The sequence below is a fragment of the Antedon bifida genome, chromosome 7, assembly GCF_963402885.1.
Source record: "Antedon bifida chromosome 7, ecAntBifi1.1, whole genome shotgun sequence".
Classification (NCBI taxonomy): domain Eukaryota; kingdom Metazoa; phylum Echinodermata; class Crinoidea; order Comatulida; family Antedonidae; genus Antedon; species Antedon bifida.
In genome coordinates, this window is record NC_136232.1 from 21,487,900 (window position 1) to 21,509,482 (window position 21,583).

The 21,583-nt window shown below is 30.1% G+C and overlaps 1 protein-coding gene across 2 annotated transcripts in view; it reads right to left on the minus strand.

Moving 5' to 3' along the window:
• Positions 1-386: 386 nt before the first annotated feature.
• Positions 387-21,583, minus strand: part of LOC144848494 (transmembrane protein 181-like) — a 39,191-nt gene continuing 17,994 nt past the window's right edge. For both annotated transcript variants that reach the window (XM_078705266.1, XM_078705267.1), the window contains exons 7-16: positions 14,254-14,334; positions 11,606-11,705; positions 10,787-10,914; positions 9,171-9,320; positions 7,354-7,456; positions 6,843-6,894; positions 6,056-6,138; positions 4,676-4,765; positions 2,478-2,544; positions 387-775 (exon numbers count right to left, since the gene is read on the minus strand). In XM_078705266.1, coding sequence (XP_078561392.1) covers positions 691-775; positions 2,478-2,544; positions 4,676-4,765; positions 6,056-6,138; positions 6,843-6,894; positions 7,354-7,456; positions 9,171-9,320; positions 10,787-10,914; positions 11,606-11,705; positions 14,254-14,334 — 939 coding nt within the window. In that variant the 3' untranslated portion in view covers positions 387-690. The remainder of the gene's footprint in view (positions 776-2,477; positions 2,545-4,675; positions 4,766-6,055; positions 6,139-6,842; positions 6,895-7,353; positions 7,457-9,170; positions 9,321-10,786; positions 10,915-11,605; positions 11,706-14,253; positions 14,335-21,583) is intronic.

Consider the following 21,583-nt stretch of genomic DNA (forward strand, 5'->3'; position numbering starts at 1 on the left):
TTTTCATCTTTGTGAATGCATCATACGACTGTTTTCAAAAGTGAAATTTCAAATAAAAACAACTATTTTGTTTTATATTTCAAAATCATTCAGGAAACAACCTTGAGGATAGGTTATAAAAACCAGAGATATATTAATGATATATAAATATTGAGTTTTCATTTGGTTAACTGATAAATAGTGGTCTTTTCGATTTCACAACGCAGTACTGGACAAATTATAAACAATATGTATCACACTATCGAACCAAATAATTAATTAAGATGAATGAAGTAAATAAAATAAATACAAATTATACAATCTGATTAAAAATGTTTTAGCTATTGCTTTTTTCCAAATTTATTAAAAAAAAACAACAAAAATCACCAAAATATTTTATAGCCTTTTTAATGCAATTTTTTATCTTTTTTTTTCAAATCTTAATCTTTTTGTTTTAAGCTCTGTCTATACTATCAAACTGAATCAAACATAGTAGCAATATACCTAAATATGGTAGTGATATGACATCATCATGTCCATATATGGGCACATCACATTTTTTTGTCACATAAAGTTTGATAGTGTAGACAGAGCCTAATGAATAGAAATAATATGAATTAAAATAGCAAAAAGGAATCATTGTAGAAAGAGTGTTTCTTCTTTTTGTAATTGCACTGATGCAGCCATATAGTCGTCTTTTAAGAATCAATTTCACTTGAATGTTTCATCGTCGGTGTCGTCGTGGTATCGATGAGATCCAGTTAGAGATGTGTGAACGTTATCATCACTATCACTTCTAAAACGATAAATAGAAAAATATAAAAAAAAAACTGAGAACTGAAATCTGTCAATCACAGCTACAAATATTCCTTCATAACCATTTCATACCCTATAATTATTAATAGTATAACACTAGATAGATAGTTGTGTTTGAAGACCTCATGCAAGTTAGCTGTTGCTGTTTTGAGTCATCCTCATTAAACAAAGTTTAATAAAATAAATGAATAATTGGCACAGCGCCCTCTATATCTATCATCAATGTTAGAGGAGAAAAGAAGCGACAAGAGTTTTAATTATTCAAGTTTGCATATTATCTTTAGATGTATATGTGGTCTAAAGTTCAAGTTTGTCAAATACAAGTTGGTATAGCACCCTCTATATCTATCATCAACATTAGATGAGTAAATAAGTGACAATGGTTTTTGATCATTCAGATTTTGCATCTTAAATAAATTGTGATGTTTTTGCGGTCTAAAGTTCAAGCAACAAGACATTTCTCAATTCAAGACATTTTTGATTAACAAATTAATGAAAATGACACCTTTGTTGGTACAGCACCCTCTATTTGTAATCACAAAATTAGAAGAGAAAAGAAGTAACAAGGGTTTGTTGGATTTGTATATCTTAAATAAATTGTGATGTTTATGCGGTCTAAAGTTCAAGTCGTAAGATGTTTGTCAAACAAGACATTTTTGATTAACTACTGAAAATATCACTGACTGACAACAATACTGTTGTTGGTAAAGTGCCCTCTATATTTATCATCAACGTTAATAGATGAATAAATAAATGACAATGTTTTTGATCCATTCAAATTTTGTATATCTTAAATAAATTGTAATGTTTATACAGTCTAAAGTTCAAGCTAGAAGACGTTTGTCAATACAAGACATTTTTGATTAACTACTGAAAATATCACTGACTGACAACAATACTGTTGTTGGTATAGTGCCCTCTATATTTATCACCAACGTTAGATGAATAAATAAATGACAATGTTTTTGATCCATTCAAATTTTGTATATCTTAAATATATTGTAATGTTTATACAGTCTAAAGTTAAAGCTAGAAGACGTTTGTCAATATAAGACAATTTTGATTAACTATTGAAAATGTCACCGACTGAAAACAATAGTGTTGTTAGTTGAAGAGCTTTCATGATTAGTGAAACGAAATACAGATCAGTTGAGAGCTATTAATAGTTTTAAATTGTATCTAGCGTTTACATGGTGACATCAACGTCAATTAGGTGAATGCAATAATCATTAACATTGCTATGGTGGCAGGTGATACAGATTTAATTAATTTTTCGTCTCAGCCTAAAGCCCGCTTTCTACTAGGTGAATAGATTTGAGTGAATTGAACATTCCTGAGGTCAGACTGGTTGCGCTTTCAAATCACAAATGATAGAATCTGGCGATATATTCATTCTCTTCTGTTCACAATAACACAAATTTCCATATTGCTAATGTATTAACCAAGGCAATCTAACAACAGAACACTTGTCAAGCTAGGAACTCGTAACCTTTGATCTTATGTCTGGCTGTGACAAATAACAACAGTTCTGTACTATGTACATATTCTCCATGGCACGCAGTGTCTGTAAGGGGTGGGGAACTGATCATGTCGCAGCCACAGATAAACCTTTTGATCTCCAGAGCTCAGCATCCTGTTGTTAGATTGCCTTAATGTAACGGTGTAGGCTAGTCGCTACTTACCCATAGATTATTTCATCTTCTGAATCATTCAACATCGCAAAATTGGGATTTTCTTTAAAATAAGAATCTGAAATATAAAGAACATTAAATGATAAAATACATTAAACATTAAGTATGTAATTAAGTAAGTAAATTGATTGGCATTTATAAATATATATAAAAAAAAAACTTTTACATTGAAATAAGTGAATAAATAGAACTACATGGTGAAACTATCCCCCACCGGACACCATCCCGGTATTTCTAGAACTGGTTTCGGTTGGTAAAAAACTAAACCCTACCGGACAGCAATGCGGTATTTAAAGGTTTGGGGAAGTACAAACTGTAATTTAATTAATTTAATTTAATGTCATTATACACACTATACAAAATTACATATTAAATTAGAGATACACAATAAATTACTTAAACGGAACCAAATTATCTAGGACGGTGTTGTTGAAAACTGTAATTGACTTATTGATAAATGATTTGGAATAACGGGTTGTTCACATGCGTTGGGATTGAGGTCATGATGTGACCTTTGGGTGAAGTATGTATTTTAAAAGTGTAACACCAGCGTTGAAATAGCCCTATGCAATAATAATCCTTATTATTTTATCTTTTAGACTTTTGTTTGTTATTTTAACTGAAATTATTTAGTGAATTTTCTAGTATACTGTACGTATTGAATTTTCACAAACACCATTTATAGGAATCTACAACATAATTGAATTCATATACGTATCATGTTATTTCTAAAACTATGAATGCAAGGCTGTCAGGGTTTAAAAGATTTTAAATTAATGATTTATTATTTTGTATTCTATCTATATTTCTTTTCTGATTCTGATGGCTTTTAAAAGCTTTTCAAATGTTTCATCCTTAAAATCTTACTTTCAAATTAATCATTGTGTTTGCGTTCTAAAGGTTTCATGATTATAATGATATTTTCTGTGTGTAACTCTAACTGATGTACAAAATTCCATTCAAGAAAGCATTAAATACTTTCAATAAAAAAGTCACTTGTTATGTAAAATCTCTTTATACCTATAAACATTCTATTAAAGCGGAACCCCTAATAAGGGGACACCTTCGGGCCACAACAAAGTTCCCCATAAAGAACATAGCTTGAACTGGAGTTGGCCGCATTGTTCCACCCATTTATTTTAATCTGCTATGAAAAACTTTTATTTCACTAAATTGTCAATGCATTCTATGTATTTCTTTTGTATCTACTTTTTTTTTCAAATGATAGTAATTGTATTTTATTATATATTTTAAAATAAAATTTCATATCTACTGTACAAATATTATTACTCTTTACTTATTGTACATTTGATTATGATATTTAATATTGATATTCATTTTTGTACTGTACACAAACCTGATGCATTTAATATGGAATTTCTATAATCACAAAGGATTATTATTGTTAATAACAAAAGTACACTGCTAACCAGGGAAGAATATTCTATACATTATCACAGTAGGATATTTATAATACATATTCACATCCCCGTAGGAAAAGATTATAATAACTTTATCCCAGATACTGTAACAAATACCTAATACTAAGATCCCTTGGGAAGAACTTGATAATTCCATGGATGGAGATAGAAATAGTGCATTTGCCCAGGGAAACAATAACATTTCAAGTTCACCCTTTTATAGAGACGATAAAATGTTCAAAAAGCAAGGTAATTATTGTAGCATAGATAAAACATGAGCTGTACAATTCACTACAAGAGAAATAGAATAACATGGGACTGTGTACAGATTTTCTAAGGTTAAGTAAACTGTTCATAAGTGGTCATAAACATTCCCCTGTCCTAAACTCCCATCCTCTCACACCCACATAACCATGCATGTGGGCCTGTTATTATTACAGTATCTGAAATATTGTTCACATTCATAAAATATATTATAGTACTAATAATCATACTACGATTCATAATTCTCACAAAATATATTTTCTTCATGCACAAACTTAATACAAATGGCTCTGAAACCGTACATTGGATTAAAATGATCCTTATACAGTACTATACATTGTAAGCGATCTATTAAGGATTGAACCTTTTATGTTTTGGTTTTGTTTTTGTCTTGTGATTTATGCAGACTTCTATTTGGTTTTGATTCAAATTCCTTAATTTTCTTTTGATGTTATTTATGGGATCAACATCTTAATGTCCTCACTGAAGGACGGTTCTTCTTACCTTTGTGTGCATTTGCTGAGGGTGAATACACATATGCCATTGTGTACAAGTAGAAGTTTAACAATCCATAGAAAGTGAGAAACTCTGCAGGTAAGACAATGTTAAGGAATACAAATATTTATGTTTAGTTTATTATTTATCATAGTGTATTATTTATTTTTGTTATGCACAGGTTTAAAATTCCTATTGTTTATTATAAAATATAAACCTTTGTAACAACACTTATTTATTATTCTACAGCGGTAAAACAAACGTCGTGAAATGCTTTTTTTTTCTAATATAATAAGATAAGAAAATTCACCAAATTTGGCTGTCATTTATATAATTTTGAGGAATTTCTCGTATAATTTAAAAGTACAATAAATTTTACATAGGAAAATATAATTTTCAATAGAATTTAGCATCACACCCGTTTAGCATCTTTTTTTAAGCATCATTGAAAATCAGTAAAATTAGAGGTGGTTATGAAGTGTATTTTAAAAAATATAATGTTATAGCAATCACAATGTTTTTACACCAGAATTACTAAGTGTCAAACAAATATTAAATCAACAGTCGAGAATGATAAAATATGTAAACGACTTGTGATAATAATAGATATTTTATAATACCAGTACATCGTTTTTTTTATGTCAACAAAAAATACATATAAAATTTGGCCTAATGTCGCAAATGTAAATAATACATTGCCAGGTTTTTGTTCGAACTAACGTAATCAGATTAGAAATGACGTACAACAGCTCTCGTATTAACATGTTATCTAGTCTCTCTTGATTATATTTCAAACAACAGATAAGTTATATCTGTGTTCTTGCAGTATGTAGTACCAGGTTAAGTAGTATAAATAGCTTTGTAAGAAACGTTATGCTTCAGTAACCTGTAAACAATAAACCTTTAATACAATTAAAATGAAACCTAATTCTACCTTAAAAAATGATAGATTATTAATATCCTTGCAATAGGAATGTGCACAGCATCATAATGTTGAAAATTTTCTTAAGACATACTATTTTGATAGATTTAATACTGTACTGTACGTTTATACAAACGTATTGCTTGACGATGGATGGAACATTTCCAATCCCTCAGTCTCCCAGTATAAATATTTGGTATAACACAAGTAGCTAAATTTATGGGCCCTTGGGGGATAAACTTAAAACCTTTTTGACAATAAATACATAAACTATTATGCTTTTTTTTTTGTGAATAATCATTCACAATCATTCCTATATATCTGTATATGATATTTTTAAATTAATATTCAGGATACACAGTGCAACAAGTTCAAAGCAAACAAAAAATGTAATATTAATAATCACAAATAAATCATAGAGATAATTTACAAAGTTGCTTGTAATTAAAATAATTTAAAAAGGATATAATTTTTGTAATAAGTTGAAAGCTGGCTGATATAGTTGTCTTGAAGAACGCGGATGCCAAACCTCAGCAAAACAATTGAAAAACTGAAAGAGAAAAATTAAGTGGTTTTCTTAAGCTCTGTTTACACTATCAAACTATAGTTTTACAAACAAAGTGTGATGCCCAAATATGGTAGTGATATCATGTCCATATATGGGCACATCACATTTTTTGTCACATAAAGCTTGAGAGTGTAGACAGAGCTTTAAGAACATTTAGGATGGAAACTAGCACTTTGGGTTGTTGCTCGTTGGTCTAATAAAAATTCCTAGAACTAAATAATTATGTAGTATGTAGGCAAAAGCACATGTATTATAGCCTAGCCATGGAAGAAACAAGAATTTGTTCAATTATTAATTGTTTCAGAAACAGTATTTACGATGTACTATAAATTGGCTAGTAAATCAGCTTGTCTCCACTATCAAACTAGTTTGACAAAAAAAGTGTGATGTACCCAAATATGGTAGTTATGCCAAAATATCATAGTGAAATGACATCATCATATCCATGGAAATCACTTTTTTTTTACACATAAAGTTTGATAGTGTACTGTAGACAGAGCTTATACGCTAGTGAACTACACACTAAAGTAGGCAAGTGGGCTAGCTGCCACAATAAATAAATAAAATGCTGGCATTTCATTAACACAATTAAATAAATTAGAAATGACCTGTATAATATTTAATTTAACAATAACAATTTCTATTTTATTATAACTTTTTAAAAACAAAAATAACATTTTATTTACCTGATTGCGACCACAAATAACATCAACATTGTCATGAACCTAAGTCGCAGATCTGTATAAAGAAAAAAGAAAAACAGTTTAGAATTTTCAAAGAAGAATGCAAAACTCCTTTGCAACATAGATTAACAAGCAATCTACATTTTATTTTTAAATCTAGGTCGCAAAATTATTATTATTCTTATTAATATATATCATGCAATATCTGGGTCAGGTAATTATTATCTTTCACATTTAATATGAATACATTTCACATATCTAGAATAGATGATTGTCTTGCGTACTAAGTTTACATAAAATATCAATCCAGTTATTAGGTAACTATAATTAGAGTATAACAAATGCAATTAAACTACGGAACAGTGAATTGTAATTACTACAGAGAACAGTTAAATCATGACTTTGTGTGTAAAATTATTAAGCTCCCAAATTAATAGAGTTCTGTCAAATTATCTGACCGATAAAAAGAATAAAGTGATGTTTGCAGAATTTTTCTATGAAAAAAATGACTTACTCATGTAGGGCAAAGTTCGAAGTTCAGTGAAAGCACGGATAACCAAAAAAAGTAAGTATAGAAGGTATACTCCACCAAAAAAAAAGAAAAATATTTTCATTGCCTGAAATACAAAAAAAATGTTTTACTTACAATCAATTAATTTAAAAATGTACATTTATTCATAGTTCATTCCGTAATTTTCTATGTATTTGCAAAAGCAATTTTTATGATTGGAAAAATTAAGTATATTATACGATAAATATATGCTACATTATATTCATACATAACATTCTTAGCATAATGTCTCCCAAACAAATTTTTAAATTTTTTTTTAATAATGCCATATTAATGTCACATAATAGTTAGTCACTTTGACCAAAAACTAGGTCACCAAATATTACTATTATAGACAATGGATTTTTGGTTAAATTTAACTGTTAGTGCTTATTTTGTCTTTTTATGAATGAAATTATTATTTTTTTTCGTTTTTTTTTTCAAATGGAAATGAATAACTTCATTAAAACTGCAAAATGGCCTAGATTCAAGATTATATAAATCTTTAATTTACATGTTTTAATTTTGGGAGACAATACATCTTTTAAAATGAAGATAAATTTTGGATATCAACTTTAAACAAACCATTTCATAAGATCTAACATTGACAGTCAACATAATCTTACTCTTTCAAAAATCAAGTTGTAAAAACAAATGAGGCAGCTTTAACGACAACTAAAGCCGTTGTTATGTCCTCGTTGACGAGTAGGATTTAGCATTCGGATAATAAAAGTTATTTTTGCGGTAATTAATTGTAAAATGCCAAGATGTGTGTTGAAGAATAGGGACTGACTTTGTTTTGATTTAGGCTAATTTATTTACTGTTAAATTTAAATTCTACAGACAAAATTAGTAAATTACTGTATTATAAAACACTGTGGTTTAAGGGTTATGTAATTTAATAATTCTACTGCTGTTACTGCAGCAACTAATTTTTTACTGCAATAACATTGTTTATAAACGTTGTTTTTTTGTTTCAATGTAGAAGTTTATATGGCAGTCAATGCAATAAACAGTGTATTATTAAACAAAACCTTGCTCAATAATTGTATGTTTAAAGAGTGAACAAAATGTAGTTACTGCAGTAACTGCAGTAGAACAATTTTGACATGGTCCCTTGCTTAAGCGAACATTTTTAATTAGAACCAGGAAAACACACGAAAATCTAGTAAAGTTAGGTTTGCGATACGTCCATGTGTTTCCAAAAAGAATAAAGTATGATTATTGCAACAACCAGCTTCTAGAGAATGTTGGGGAAATAGAGATGGGTGATTTAGTAGCACAGTCTAAAGTTCTGTCTACACTATCAAACTTTATGTGACAAAAAAATGTGATGTGCCCATATGGACACGATGATGTCATATCGCTACCATATTTGGGCATATCACTACCATATTTGGGCACATCAGACTTTATTCTCAAACTAGTTTAATAGTGTATACAGAGCTTTATGTGAGAATATCATGAAAATCATTAAGATAGAATCCAAAGTGATGATTAAATTCTTAATTCCGTCTTAACGGGAAAAACAATTAAAAATATTCATAGCACAGTACAACATTTGTAATTGTGTATATGTCATCTAAAAGGGGTTATTGACTTTGTTATATGCTGCTTTGGCGGTTCGACTTATACTAATCATGTTTATTAAACATTTGCACTTTTAACTATAAATTTACTAATGACAAGCTTAAGTGCTGCTGTTGTTTCGGTTGCGTTTGTGTACTCGTTAAACCGCCGTGCTCTTTACGTAACAAGAAAACAATGCGTTTTTAACTTACCAAATAATTACCGGAATCGACTCTGTAGTCATATGTTGGGTCGTGTTTCTCTTGATATTGCTGCCAACAGGCTAGAGATATTGCGGATGCCCATAATAAACCAACTAAAATTATCTTTGGGAGGTAAAACGTTGACCACTTTCGTTTGCTCTGGAATAATTAAGAAAAAAAATGTCACAAAGCATAGTTAGTGGTATTATCAATATATTTATACTCAGCTAAAAATTTGTATAAGATACAAAGAAAAAAACATATGAAAAAATTATTTATTTTTTCACAATATTGAAATTATATTTTAAAACCGATAAGTAAAGTTTTATAGAAATAAAACATTATTATTAAGAATTTAGAGCTGGTTTTCCAGGCATACAATATCAAAATTTTTATGCTGTAAATTTCAAGCTATATTGTCAAAGGTCAAGTGTCTTGCCTGCCATGTTTCAAGATTCTATATTGTGATTTCTTGCTTAACGAGTGGCGTTAAATGTTTAATTGCAAAATTTAAACGTGAATGATTTTTTTTTTTTTTGTGTAGTAAATTCAAACATTGTATTAGTTTGACCTAAATAAATAATGAATAGTCATCATCACCAGGAGAGTTCCAAATTTGTCATAATCTAATAGATGTACAGTATATCTCTCATGAACTATAATGAGTTTAGAAATCCATACAGATAAACATAAAACAAAATCAGAAGCAATTTTGCATATTTCTACCATTAACTAGAAATGTTAATTCGAGATTATGTACAGATTGAATTTAAAAGCACACCTCGAGCGTAAGAGTCAGCATATCAAATATATGTCAAGGTCACGCAGGGAAAGAAAACGATCTGCGTAAATATCTACTCATAAGATGAGGAGATATCTAATTAATGTTCATCTCAATAAAGTAGACAGTATAATCTCTGTACATAAATCCAACATACATAATTACTACTAGTTGAACCATCAATATTTAGTTATAACCTGTTTGCATACGGGTGTAATAAAAACAAACCAATAAAGCCTAGGGCGAAATTGTGTTTATTGTTCTAATACATTACACCATTTAAGATCAATAATAGTGACATGGAATTAAGTCATAATATGAATTTTTTTATGAATAATTATACTATATTTTCAGACTTTCTAACTCTCCAAAATATTTTCAATTATCTCCCAATCTTCTGCTAAAATGCAGACTTTTCTGGATAAACAAAAAGAAACATCCCAAAAATGTATTTTTTTTATAACTTTTGGTATTTTTTTTCTAGTATTTATTTACTAGTCTTAGTCCCTCAATTCAACTATAGCCTTTTCCAAAATACAGTACATTGATCCTACACATTTTCCACCTTTGCCATGCTTGGAACGTGCCCAGCATACGCATCATTTACTATAAATATTTTTGTGTGAAGAAAGTGCCCTCTATACTTTGGTGTATATTTTTTTGTTTTTATAGTGCCCTCTCTTGTTTGGCAAGCTTTCATAAATTTTTGTGGTAATTCACTTCCAAGTTGGAACCCATGTTGTATATTAGAAGCACAGCAACAGTGACAAGTCGAAAAAGAGAAAATTTATATTTAATGAATTTGCATGGTGAATTTAAATTAAATAAAAAATTATTGTCTTACCTGTCGAATACCATGGTACACGCACAGCCAAAACAAAAGCAGAGTACATAAAAAAGATGCTTGGAATACAGAGTCTAGCATCAATGGTACCACACTGTCAACTAGGAATGTAAGTGCAAATATTGGATCTGCAAGAAAAAACATTAAACGTTTTAATAGACGCACTCGACTGGTCACTTTATATGAGCTTCTAAAAGGTCTGCTCGGATAGAAACAACGTGTAGTGAGAGAAGTTGTATAAGCCTATTGGAATCAATACAGTACAGAGGTTTGCAGTATATGATAAACAAACGACAACTGGCAATAACTGAGAATAGGTGAAGAGATGAACAGTTTATTGCAGAGCTAGGATAGGGTAATGAGGTTTGATCGAACAAAAGACCTGTAATAGTCTAGGATGGGTTACCAGTATTACCATGTTCTTGCATAATCCCACCAACTAGTTTAGGCAATTTTTTTATAGTTTTTTAAGTCAGAATAATGTAATCTGATATAATCCAAATCCCTAATTTCCTTAAAATGTCATACCCATGCCCTGGACTATAATCAGTCATGGTGTATTTAAACAATTAACATTGAGATAAAGATTAGAGAAATGATAAAATAAAAGATTGAAATTATAAGCAGGTGGCCGTATTCACGATTCACATTGAAGAAGGGAAACACTTACCCTATCTGAAGTAAATACAATTTAAGAGAAATACTTAACTATTTATTGAGTTAATTGAAATACTTAATAACATTTAAGAGAACTTTTTTTAAGTGTGATTGGTGAATACGGCCACAAGACAGCAATTAGTTTTATATCTAAAAACTCACCATTATATAAAAGAATTAAAGGCAATAATACTGACATCCACTTCTGTTCAATTGACCAATCACGCATCGTGAACTTACGAAGAGAATGTGCAAACATACACTAAAAAATGGACAGAAAAGAAAAAATAAATTAATATTTAACCAAATGTTGTTTTTAATTAAGAAATTTCAACACAAAAAAAATGCTTATCATTATTAAAGCATCATAGTTATGCTTGCACACTCTGTTTTTTCATTGTGGTTTACCTTCTTCTTGTACATGTTCAAACACAAAAAAATACATCTTTATTAGACATGTCTAATGTCACATTCTCAAAGCTACAGCTAAAGTTAAAGTTACATAGGATGTACATGAAACCTATAGTATCAGCATCTTATTAACGACAGAGATTTTATTTCTTCATCACATTGCCAACTACTTTTGTTGGGACCTTATTTAACAGGATGACTGAAACACATGGATGACCATTCAATACAGGTATACTAATAACTGATAGAGATAAAGGCGTACATCCCATAGCTTCTGTTTGGGGTTTTTTGGCATGGTTGGATTTTGTTTGTCTTTTGTATGTTGTTTGTAGCGCTTGTAAGGCGCTATATAAATCCAGGATATTATAATTATTATCATCTGATCACACAAGCAGCAATGTTAACAATGATGATTATGATGTCATAAGCAAAATAGAATAGATATAAAGATCAAATTATCATCTATCGTGTTTCTATAAATGGAAAAAAAATATTTCACTTTGCATTTCCTAAAAATCATCAAGCATCCTTCTAAGACAGTAAAATATACACATCATTTTAATAACCAAATACCTGTCCATCAATCAGTTATCTCTCATTTTTCATTTTTACACTTAAACTCTAAATATAGAAATTTAATGTCACAGGTAATAAAAAAAATAATACATGTGGTGTAGATGACGTTATTAAAATCTAAAATGACTCTCCAACCTTGACGATTACATTTTGCTGTATAGTAATTTGAAATTCTTTAATGTTGATAATTGCTTAATTTTATCAAGTTGAACTTGAATTTTTGTTTATATTGAATAATTTTTTCATTTCATTTTAAAATTTCAATAACATCCATGTAGTGCTATATATTTAAATAAATACTAGGTTTATTTATAATTAATTTAAATTCATTCATCCTACAGTAATTAAAATCGGCAGAAAAAAAAATTCACTATAAATAATGAAATAGGTTTACATTTTAGTAAGTTACTATCAATAATTAATAGTGATCACAAGGAGGTATTGTGTTTATTTTTATACTGCTATTTAAAGTTTTTTTTTTTTTTATTTTAAGTCCAGTTTATTAAAATTTATTATTCAACAATACAGTATGACTACCTGAATAAATGATTATATAAATGCGTATTATAAAGTATAGAAATATATAATATGTATTAAACATACAGTATCTCTTTAAAAAAACACTACACTAGGCAAAATTGATTTTTGAAATAGTCATTATAATGAATCATTCCATTCTATCTTTTTTTTTTAGTACCTGGACTGAGAAGAATATATCTAAAGAGGAAATGAGGCGCGGTAAATGATGTTGAAAGGTTTTCGCGATACGGCATGTTTATTAATGAACGAGGCAAGGTGGAATTGAATTTGAAACTGTTTTTCGAAAAGGAAATGTAATGATTACTATAAAAGTCTTCTCTGTGAGACCAAGTGGAAGAGAATATTAGACATAATCGGTAAAACACCTGTCTTAATTTACATAATTAATGCGCTATGTTCTCTCATATACTGTAGTATCCTTACTATTGTCTACTACAGGTATGCTACTTTGAAATTTTGAAATTTTTTCTTTATATAATTAATTTTAGACAATGGTTCTACTAAATGCAACACACCCAATATCACTATGCATAATATTACAGTACCACATCTGCTAATTTATATATAAAATATTGAATTATTTTTTTTGTATATTGCCTCATTTATTTATTTACATTATATTTATTCAATGCTTTTATGTTTATTGTAATTATTATTATTGTCTAAGGTTGCTTATTAGCTTAAAGATCTATGCTCTGCACAGATCTTAAATAATGCATCCTCCATGTACTAGGTTGTAATAGTTGTAGTATGTGGAAAATAAATTGAATTCAATTCAATTTAGGGCGCTTTGTGCTAACATTTTGGAAAGTTAGGTTCTACGAATGATGTCGATTATTTAGGGGTTATGTTGTAAAGAGTATTATTATGCGTTAGAAACTAAGGTAGGCATGTGTTGGTTCTATTTATTATGCATAGCGTTGTATGGCGTGTGGGGTATGTGGTGTTTAGCAGGCCCTTATTACATACAATGCTGATTCTGACTGGAGTTGATTTTGTCATTCATTTTTAATTAAACTCAGTATAATGCAGTATCCTGGGTTTAGTAAATGCAGCTTAAAAAAGGTTTTTAATGTTGTCCTGAAGGATTTGCACTAGTAGTAATGACAAAATACTATTTCTATTCTACTTTTACAGCATCCTTCTGAAGGAACATAAAGCTGTTGATTTCCCACACACATCAATCCTATGCAAACATTTCATTGAACAAGGATATTCCTTTAATGTAGTATGTAGTACTGACATACAGTAGTTCCTTTAAAAATGTCAACGTGTATACTTACTGTTACAATAAAAGTCATTACTAAGAAGACAAATCGGAACCAAATCTCAACCTGAGTAAACGACGGATTGAAGCTTCGCCACTGAAAGAACAAAAAATATTAAAATCATTATTATCTTTTTTATTCAGTAGATCAAGAATTAGGGAGACAAATGAAATCATAATTTCACCTTAAATGCCTATTAAAATAGTTATTATTATATTATATATTTGACTCTATTAATAATCGTAAAAAACGTAACACTTAACTGCCTACGAGATAATTTTTTAGTAGAAACTGATGATAGGCGATCAGATAGAGAGAGCCTAAAATAGCCATGGCAATATCATAAATCACTTTTATTTCATCCAATTGAAAGTTGAAAAGGGGAAAAGAAAATATTTAATAATTTCAATTCAATCTTATTTGGTAGTGCTGCTATTGAGGTTGAGTGCACAGTACAATAAATGGAATTAAAAGGAAACTTTAAATTACATTATTGAGTATAAAGTTTATGTTGATTGGGAAAATGGGTTAATATTTGAATTCTTTAAACGAGAAACTGAGAAAGAATAAGTGTAGATTGGCATGGAATCAGAAATGGGTTACTGTCGGTCACACCGAAGAAGCAATGACATACTTAAAATGATGGAAGAAAGGTTGAACAAAACAAAAACTAGATTTATAAATTTAGACTGGAAATAATGTTCTCTTAAGAGTCATGGAGACTGTATTTAATGGAGAACAGCTCCTGTGCAATACCATTTATTCTGTAGGCAAAGTAAACATTGGATCGATTTTAGATTATTTGCATATATATCCCATTGCCCTAAAGCCTTTATTCATCAATGCATTCTGTACTACGTCAATTTTTATGTGTATTAAAGAGTTCAGCGTATAGTAATATTTATTCTGTACGTGGCTTCTGTCCGTTGTACACGCACATCATTTTAAGTAAATGGTTTCTGTTCAACGTACATGATGACATGTGTGGCGAATGTCCACCGACACTCGTACATAATGGATCTGTATACTGTATCTGGCTATCATCAAGAAAAAAATAAATAAAAAAGACATACAGTAGATCATCATCAAAATTGTTCTACTGAAGTTACGCTACATATTTTTTTACCACAGAAGCAATTTTGTTTTGGTTGTTGGTTGATTTTCCCTTATGTTTTGTATGACTATTTCGTGTTTGAATGTTTTTTGTATAATTTGTTATTACTTTTATAATGTATTTTTCCAGCGTTGCCTCTTATTTTAATGTTTGATGTTTAGTGTCCATTTTCTGCAGTATCTTTGTAAATGCAATACTTTTTTTTTTTTTTTTCTTTTATACCGAAATAAAATAAAATGTCAACATTTAGGTATTTGTTCACTGTAATTAACAGTGTGTAGGCATACTGTATAAAATACAAACAAAAACTTTTATTAGACATTAATTAAATTGTTATATACTAACAATAATTTCTGCAGTATATAGCTTTCGACATTAGATTCCAGATGTAGAGCAGCAGATTAATTGAATAAAGTTTACTAAAAGCTCTGCCTACACTTTTACAGTTTATGTTTATGTTTATGTGATGTTCCCATAATATGGGCATGATGATGTCATACAGGTACCACTACCATATTTGGGCATCACTATCATATTTGGGCACATTTTTTTTCAAACTAAATTGATAGTCACAAGTAAGGAGCTTTAGAACAGTTTTAACAAATATTGAATGTTTTGTATACGATTAAAAGATTCTGTCTCGTTGAATAGCACAAACTATCTTTCAAAATATTCTTCCATTCAACTCATCCCATAGACATTCAATATTTGTATGCCTATCATAATCCGTGTATGGCTTTTCTGTACATTCTGTGTACAACAAGGCTACTGTTGTACAAAATAGATTCTTAATGTCTTCAATGTACAGCATGTTTTATTTAGACTGTTGAACTGTCTTGAACAGCCCATAAGGATTATTTTAATGACTACAAACTTAGCAATCGAAGACACAAACGCCCACATTAAAGTCATCTGCTATCATCTCGTAAACTGCATAATATCCTGTAACGAACACTGCTGATACTGAAGATTCAACCTAACATAACATACTCAATTTAAAAATGTTTACTTAAGCTTGGTTTCACACTAGGATGCAACACAAGGATGTAAACGTGCACTGGATTAGTGAGTCGACCAGTAACAAGCGACATTTTGGATGATCCATCGCATCATGATTGGTCAATGTACAGTACTTGCTGTGTGCTTACGTTCTTGGGTTGCGCCTTGGTGGGAACCAAGCTTTAAAAACTTAAAAGCCTAGATATAAGCTGTGTTCACACGCGAAAATGCCAACAGTAATAGGGTTTAAAAGGATCATGATTATTCTACTGCATATACTGCAATTACTACATTTGTTTATTTAGTTTGTTTTGAGACAAGAAAATGCATCACAATAAGCCCCATCTGTATCATGCTGTATAGCCTAGTGAAGTAGGCCTAGCCTTCCATCATAACACATTCGTTTCAACGAAGCAAGTTTAAACCGTTTGAAAGAAACACTATATTTAACTCTGATACTAGAGGAAAGAACATAACTTTTCTGTATGGACTGGAAATTTATTGATTACATTTTTATTTGTTCCATTTTAAGACTATGATATCTAAATGCAAATGGTTCAACATAGAAAATCAATATCATTGATTTTTAAATTGTGACTAATATTATTTTTTCCAAAATAAATTTCTTGCAAGTTGTAGAAATGCATTTTTAATGCACTTTGTTCTCATACAAGGCTTTTATACATTAATATAAAGGCTTTTGCTAATGGAATGACAATCATATTAAACAACTGTATATAATAAAGTGCAAAATGTTCAGTAATGATGAATAATTTTAAAAGCTGAATATAGCTTTAGAATGGAATTATAAATACTTTCATTTTTTTTAGAGGTGGACTCATTTTTTTTAAATCTTCAACACAGTCAATTTTTCACATTAGTCAATAGGATGTTTTATTACCCAAAACATAAAGAATAAAAAAATCCATTTTTGTGGTTTTAAGTTTAATTAGCTTCACTTTTGCAACAACAAAAAATATATAAAAGGGGATATTAACCTACACAGTGCTTTAGACAATCTTTTTTTTTTCATTTTAAAACCTTGTTATTTATATTTTTTTTAAACTGGTAATTAAATGCACTTTGTTGCCATGGGTAAAAGCTATTCATTTAAAAACCCAAGTTATATTTGGCACTGTAAACCTGAAGTATAGCAATAACATCTTTGTTGAACATGTTTTCTACTTATCACTAAAATTGAATTGAACTATTTGCAGTTCAGGCTTCGTACATTGCGTCTAATAACCCTACAGTACTTCTATGTTTTAAATCAAATGTTCTCTCTATGCCTTAGGTAGAAAGTGTGTACAATGCTATTATATTTACAGCTTAAATACTTAACACTACAGTACATAGAAGCCTCTAGGAATTTTTTTTATAAGTTTAAAAAAAAGAGAAAATTATGGATGAAATCCAACAGCAAGTTTGGATGGATTCATCATTGATTGATTCAATGGTTGATTGATATTATTATACATTTTTAAATTATTCTGGCGAGTCTATATTAGCATGTAAAATTTAAAGGCTTAAAAATACATTCAGGGTTTTTGTTAAGGCAGAGATTTGGCTATTTTTTATCCTCAGCTATTTTCTTAGTTCAAGGCTTATAGGATTTTGAAATTCTGCGTACCAAACGTTATTTGGTGAAGTCTTCTTTAAATATCTTTTCCATTAAAAAAATTCCTGACTACTGTACTATATACATTCATGGAAAGTTTGGCACTGATAATTATTTACAATTATACTGTATTTGTGTCCATTTGTTTCAGTATATTTCCAGTGAAATAATACAATTTCAAATTTTATAATTAATTACTTTAAAGATGAGTGTGGAATGCATTCAAATCTGATATTAGTTTGTTAGCTTGTACTCTTTGTATGTTAAATTCCCAGTGAACACACTCAAAATTTTTACTTGGGGTACCCGAGTCTAGGACTCACTCATCTTCTCCTCTTCCATCCGACACTATTGAGCCAACTTTCAAGTCCCACTAGTTCTTTACCCGTTGTCTGACTGCTCTGAAACATGGCATGCATATACTAGGGTAATAGGTGAACAAAGCTATAGAGAGAAAATGTTCGTACTTCAACCGGATGCAGAATTATGACGTCATAAACATGGTACCAATCGAAAAAAGTGCGATTTATAAAGTACTACTCCTCCCTTATTCGTTGTAGTATTGAGCTGGGATTTGGCATGAATATACTACAGGGACATTTTTAAATTTCAAACCGGATGCAGCCATATGACATCTCGAAGATGGTACCTTGGTGCCAAACGATTTTCGTCATAATATGTGACCCGATCTCGCAAAACCCTCTCTTTGTCGGCAATTCAAAATTCACGTAATCAGTCAAAATACGTCCAAATCGACTACCCTGGCAGATTACATGTTTTTGCATTTTCGAAATATTTCACTATTTAAGAATACGTCTACCTGATTTAAACTCCCGAAATTTAATTAAAATTATGAAAAAAGAGAGTTTTAAAAACATGTATTTTCCTCAAGCCTAACAATTTATTCACGATCTACGCTAAAATTTTGCGTAAATTCAGTTGAATGTTGCCGAGTTTGACGACATTTTTATCGCCAGTTCGCTGCACAATGTTGAAAGGTCACACATCAAAATAAAGCTCATCCATTTGACATTCCAAATATGGAAGTTTTAGGGCGGAGTTTAAAGAAGGAACCAATGAAAACGTTGATTTACTATGACATAATTTCAGAAAATTCAGTTCTTCGAAGTTTCTGGAACAGCGAACTGCGTGTGTTGCTATGGCGCATCATCGTAATAACAAACGTTATTGGTCAACGCGCTAGATGTTATACGCTCTACGCGCAGAAATAAAAAGTTGTTTACATTTTTGTGAGGTTATTTTCATTTTACACACAGCATGTCGTATTAATTGGAATAAAAACGATTTTAATATTCAAAGTGTTCGGCGTGTTCTGCAATAGCTGTAGCCTGTATTTGTTTATTCCATAGTAAAATAGACAAGTCAAAAACAATTCACGTCATAAATTCAATTGTATTTTCTATATTTTTTTGGGCTAGGCCTAGGCCTTAAATTTTATTATGGTTGTAGGCCTACTACTACTGGGCCTAGCTTTATTGTCAATAAATAGTTTTCTTTATACATTTTATATATTCAATCGGCTCTTAATTGTTTATTTAATTTATTGTCCAGTCTTTTCATATTAAATGTTTTTTAAACTCATTGGATTCGAGTCCAAACATTACAGCGAATCTTCCACGTTATAAAAAAAACAAATGTATTAAATCGTCAATACAATGTTAGTAGCTAGCAAGCTGTGACTCTGCAAGGCGCCAAACTTGTCTAGGCTAGTTTACTACTAACGCCAGCCCCAATGTCGATGCACCGCTGCCATACACGGCCTGATGAACACCCATGGCATCAGTGACAGTAGGTGGGCGATGACGGCGAAAATCTGAATAGGCCTAGCTAGACCTAGGCCTGCTTGGTTTTTCGCTTTTGATATCGTAAACACCTCCGAAACCAGTTAAAATAAGCTTGACGTTATAATGCTGCTTTTCAATAGTGCAAAATAGTTAATTCGAGTGACTAAATAGGTTAAAACGGCGTCTGAAATCAGTCAAATTGACTATGATGTGCACGCTGCTATTACACACTTCCTGGTATGACGTCATTGTGCTTTAGACCAAAATACCGCGTTGCTACGGAGTGAGTTTTCAGCGCGTATCAAAAAGAATTTCATTGCAAACTTCAAACGCGATTTTCTCGTAAACTAATTGAATGATTTGTAAGTTTTTAAAATGTAATAACTTTTTAAATATTTACTCAATTTTTATGAAATAAACACCACTACAAAGCTTATGATTCAAATAATCCAAATATATAAAAAAATACAAAATGAATATTTCCGACAAAAGTAGGGTTTTGCCAGATCGGGTCACATATAGCTGTGTTTGGTGTCATGTCAAAGGTCTTGACTTGGAGAATAACAATATATACAGTAAAACCTATTTATGATATTGTGACGTCACTTCTGCTCCCGGAAATAGCAAAAAAAAAAATTTGGTAGTGAGGTTATTGATGTGTATGTGACGTTACATCCCGTCTTATGACGTCATTACAGCTTCTTTTGCTGTACCCCGAGTATCGCACATTCATGCTTGTTTTGTATTGGATTTACAAGAATAATAAAAATATACAGTATTGTGTGGAGGAAGAAAAAAATTCATTGAACATTAGCCATGATCTGTCAAACGCTATCATAAGAGAAATGACAAACTAAAGAACAAATTTACATTTTTCTCATTATTATTTAAATTAAAATAATATAATATATTCAGAAATGAATTTAAATTATATTAAAGGTGTCAAATTAACCATACTTCATGGTTATACATTTGCAATAATTCAGTTAATTATGCATGTCATATCTTTAGAAAAAAAAGAATATTAAATTAATACATTCATGGATTTCCATCACAGATTGATACTGCAGAAGGATATGTCCTCTAAGACTTGGACCTGACTTGAACCTGTGAGATTGAGCTCACAATAGGATGCATACTCCCTAACCACTAGACCACAGATGAATTAGAAAATTATTTTGTTTAAACATAACATTTTTACTATTTCATATTTCAGAACTTGATTGATAGCCAGCTTGCAATGATAGAAACTTATGTGGGGTTTTTATAGTTGAAAATAATGATTTTTAAAGACTATTTTTTTAGTCTCTGATAAAAAAAAAATGTGAATACATGCAAATGTCTTCAAAACAATCTGATTTGACGTGGCATTTTAAAGTTTATTTTAAGAAACTTGTTTGATGGAGCCTAAAGAATTGTTTCAATAAAGATAGCATTAGAACAGCGGTATGTTTTATATGAATTAATGGTCTTTGAAATATTAATAAAACACATAGTTTGTTGTGTATGCACTAGAAAGTAAAAACATGCAACAAGAAGCAGAATGTAATTTCCTGTTTACTATTGGGACTTAAATTTGATAGTGAAACTTAATCTAATTTGATAGATCTAGATGCCTTGACATTTAAATGAATTTACTCTTGCAGATCTGGTATTAAAACTTGAAAAGAAATAGATGCAGGAAATTCCATTGTTTACTATTTAAAGATGTATTGAGCTCAAAATAGGATGCATACTCCCTAACCACTAGACCACAGATGAATTAGAAAATTATTTTGTTTAAACATAACATTTTTACTATTTCATATT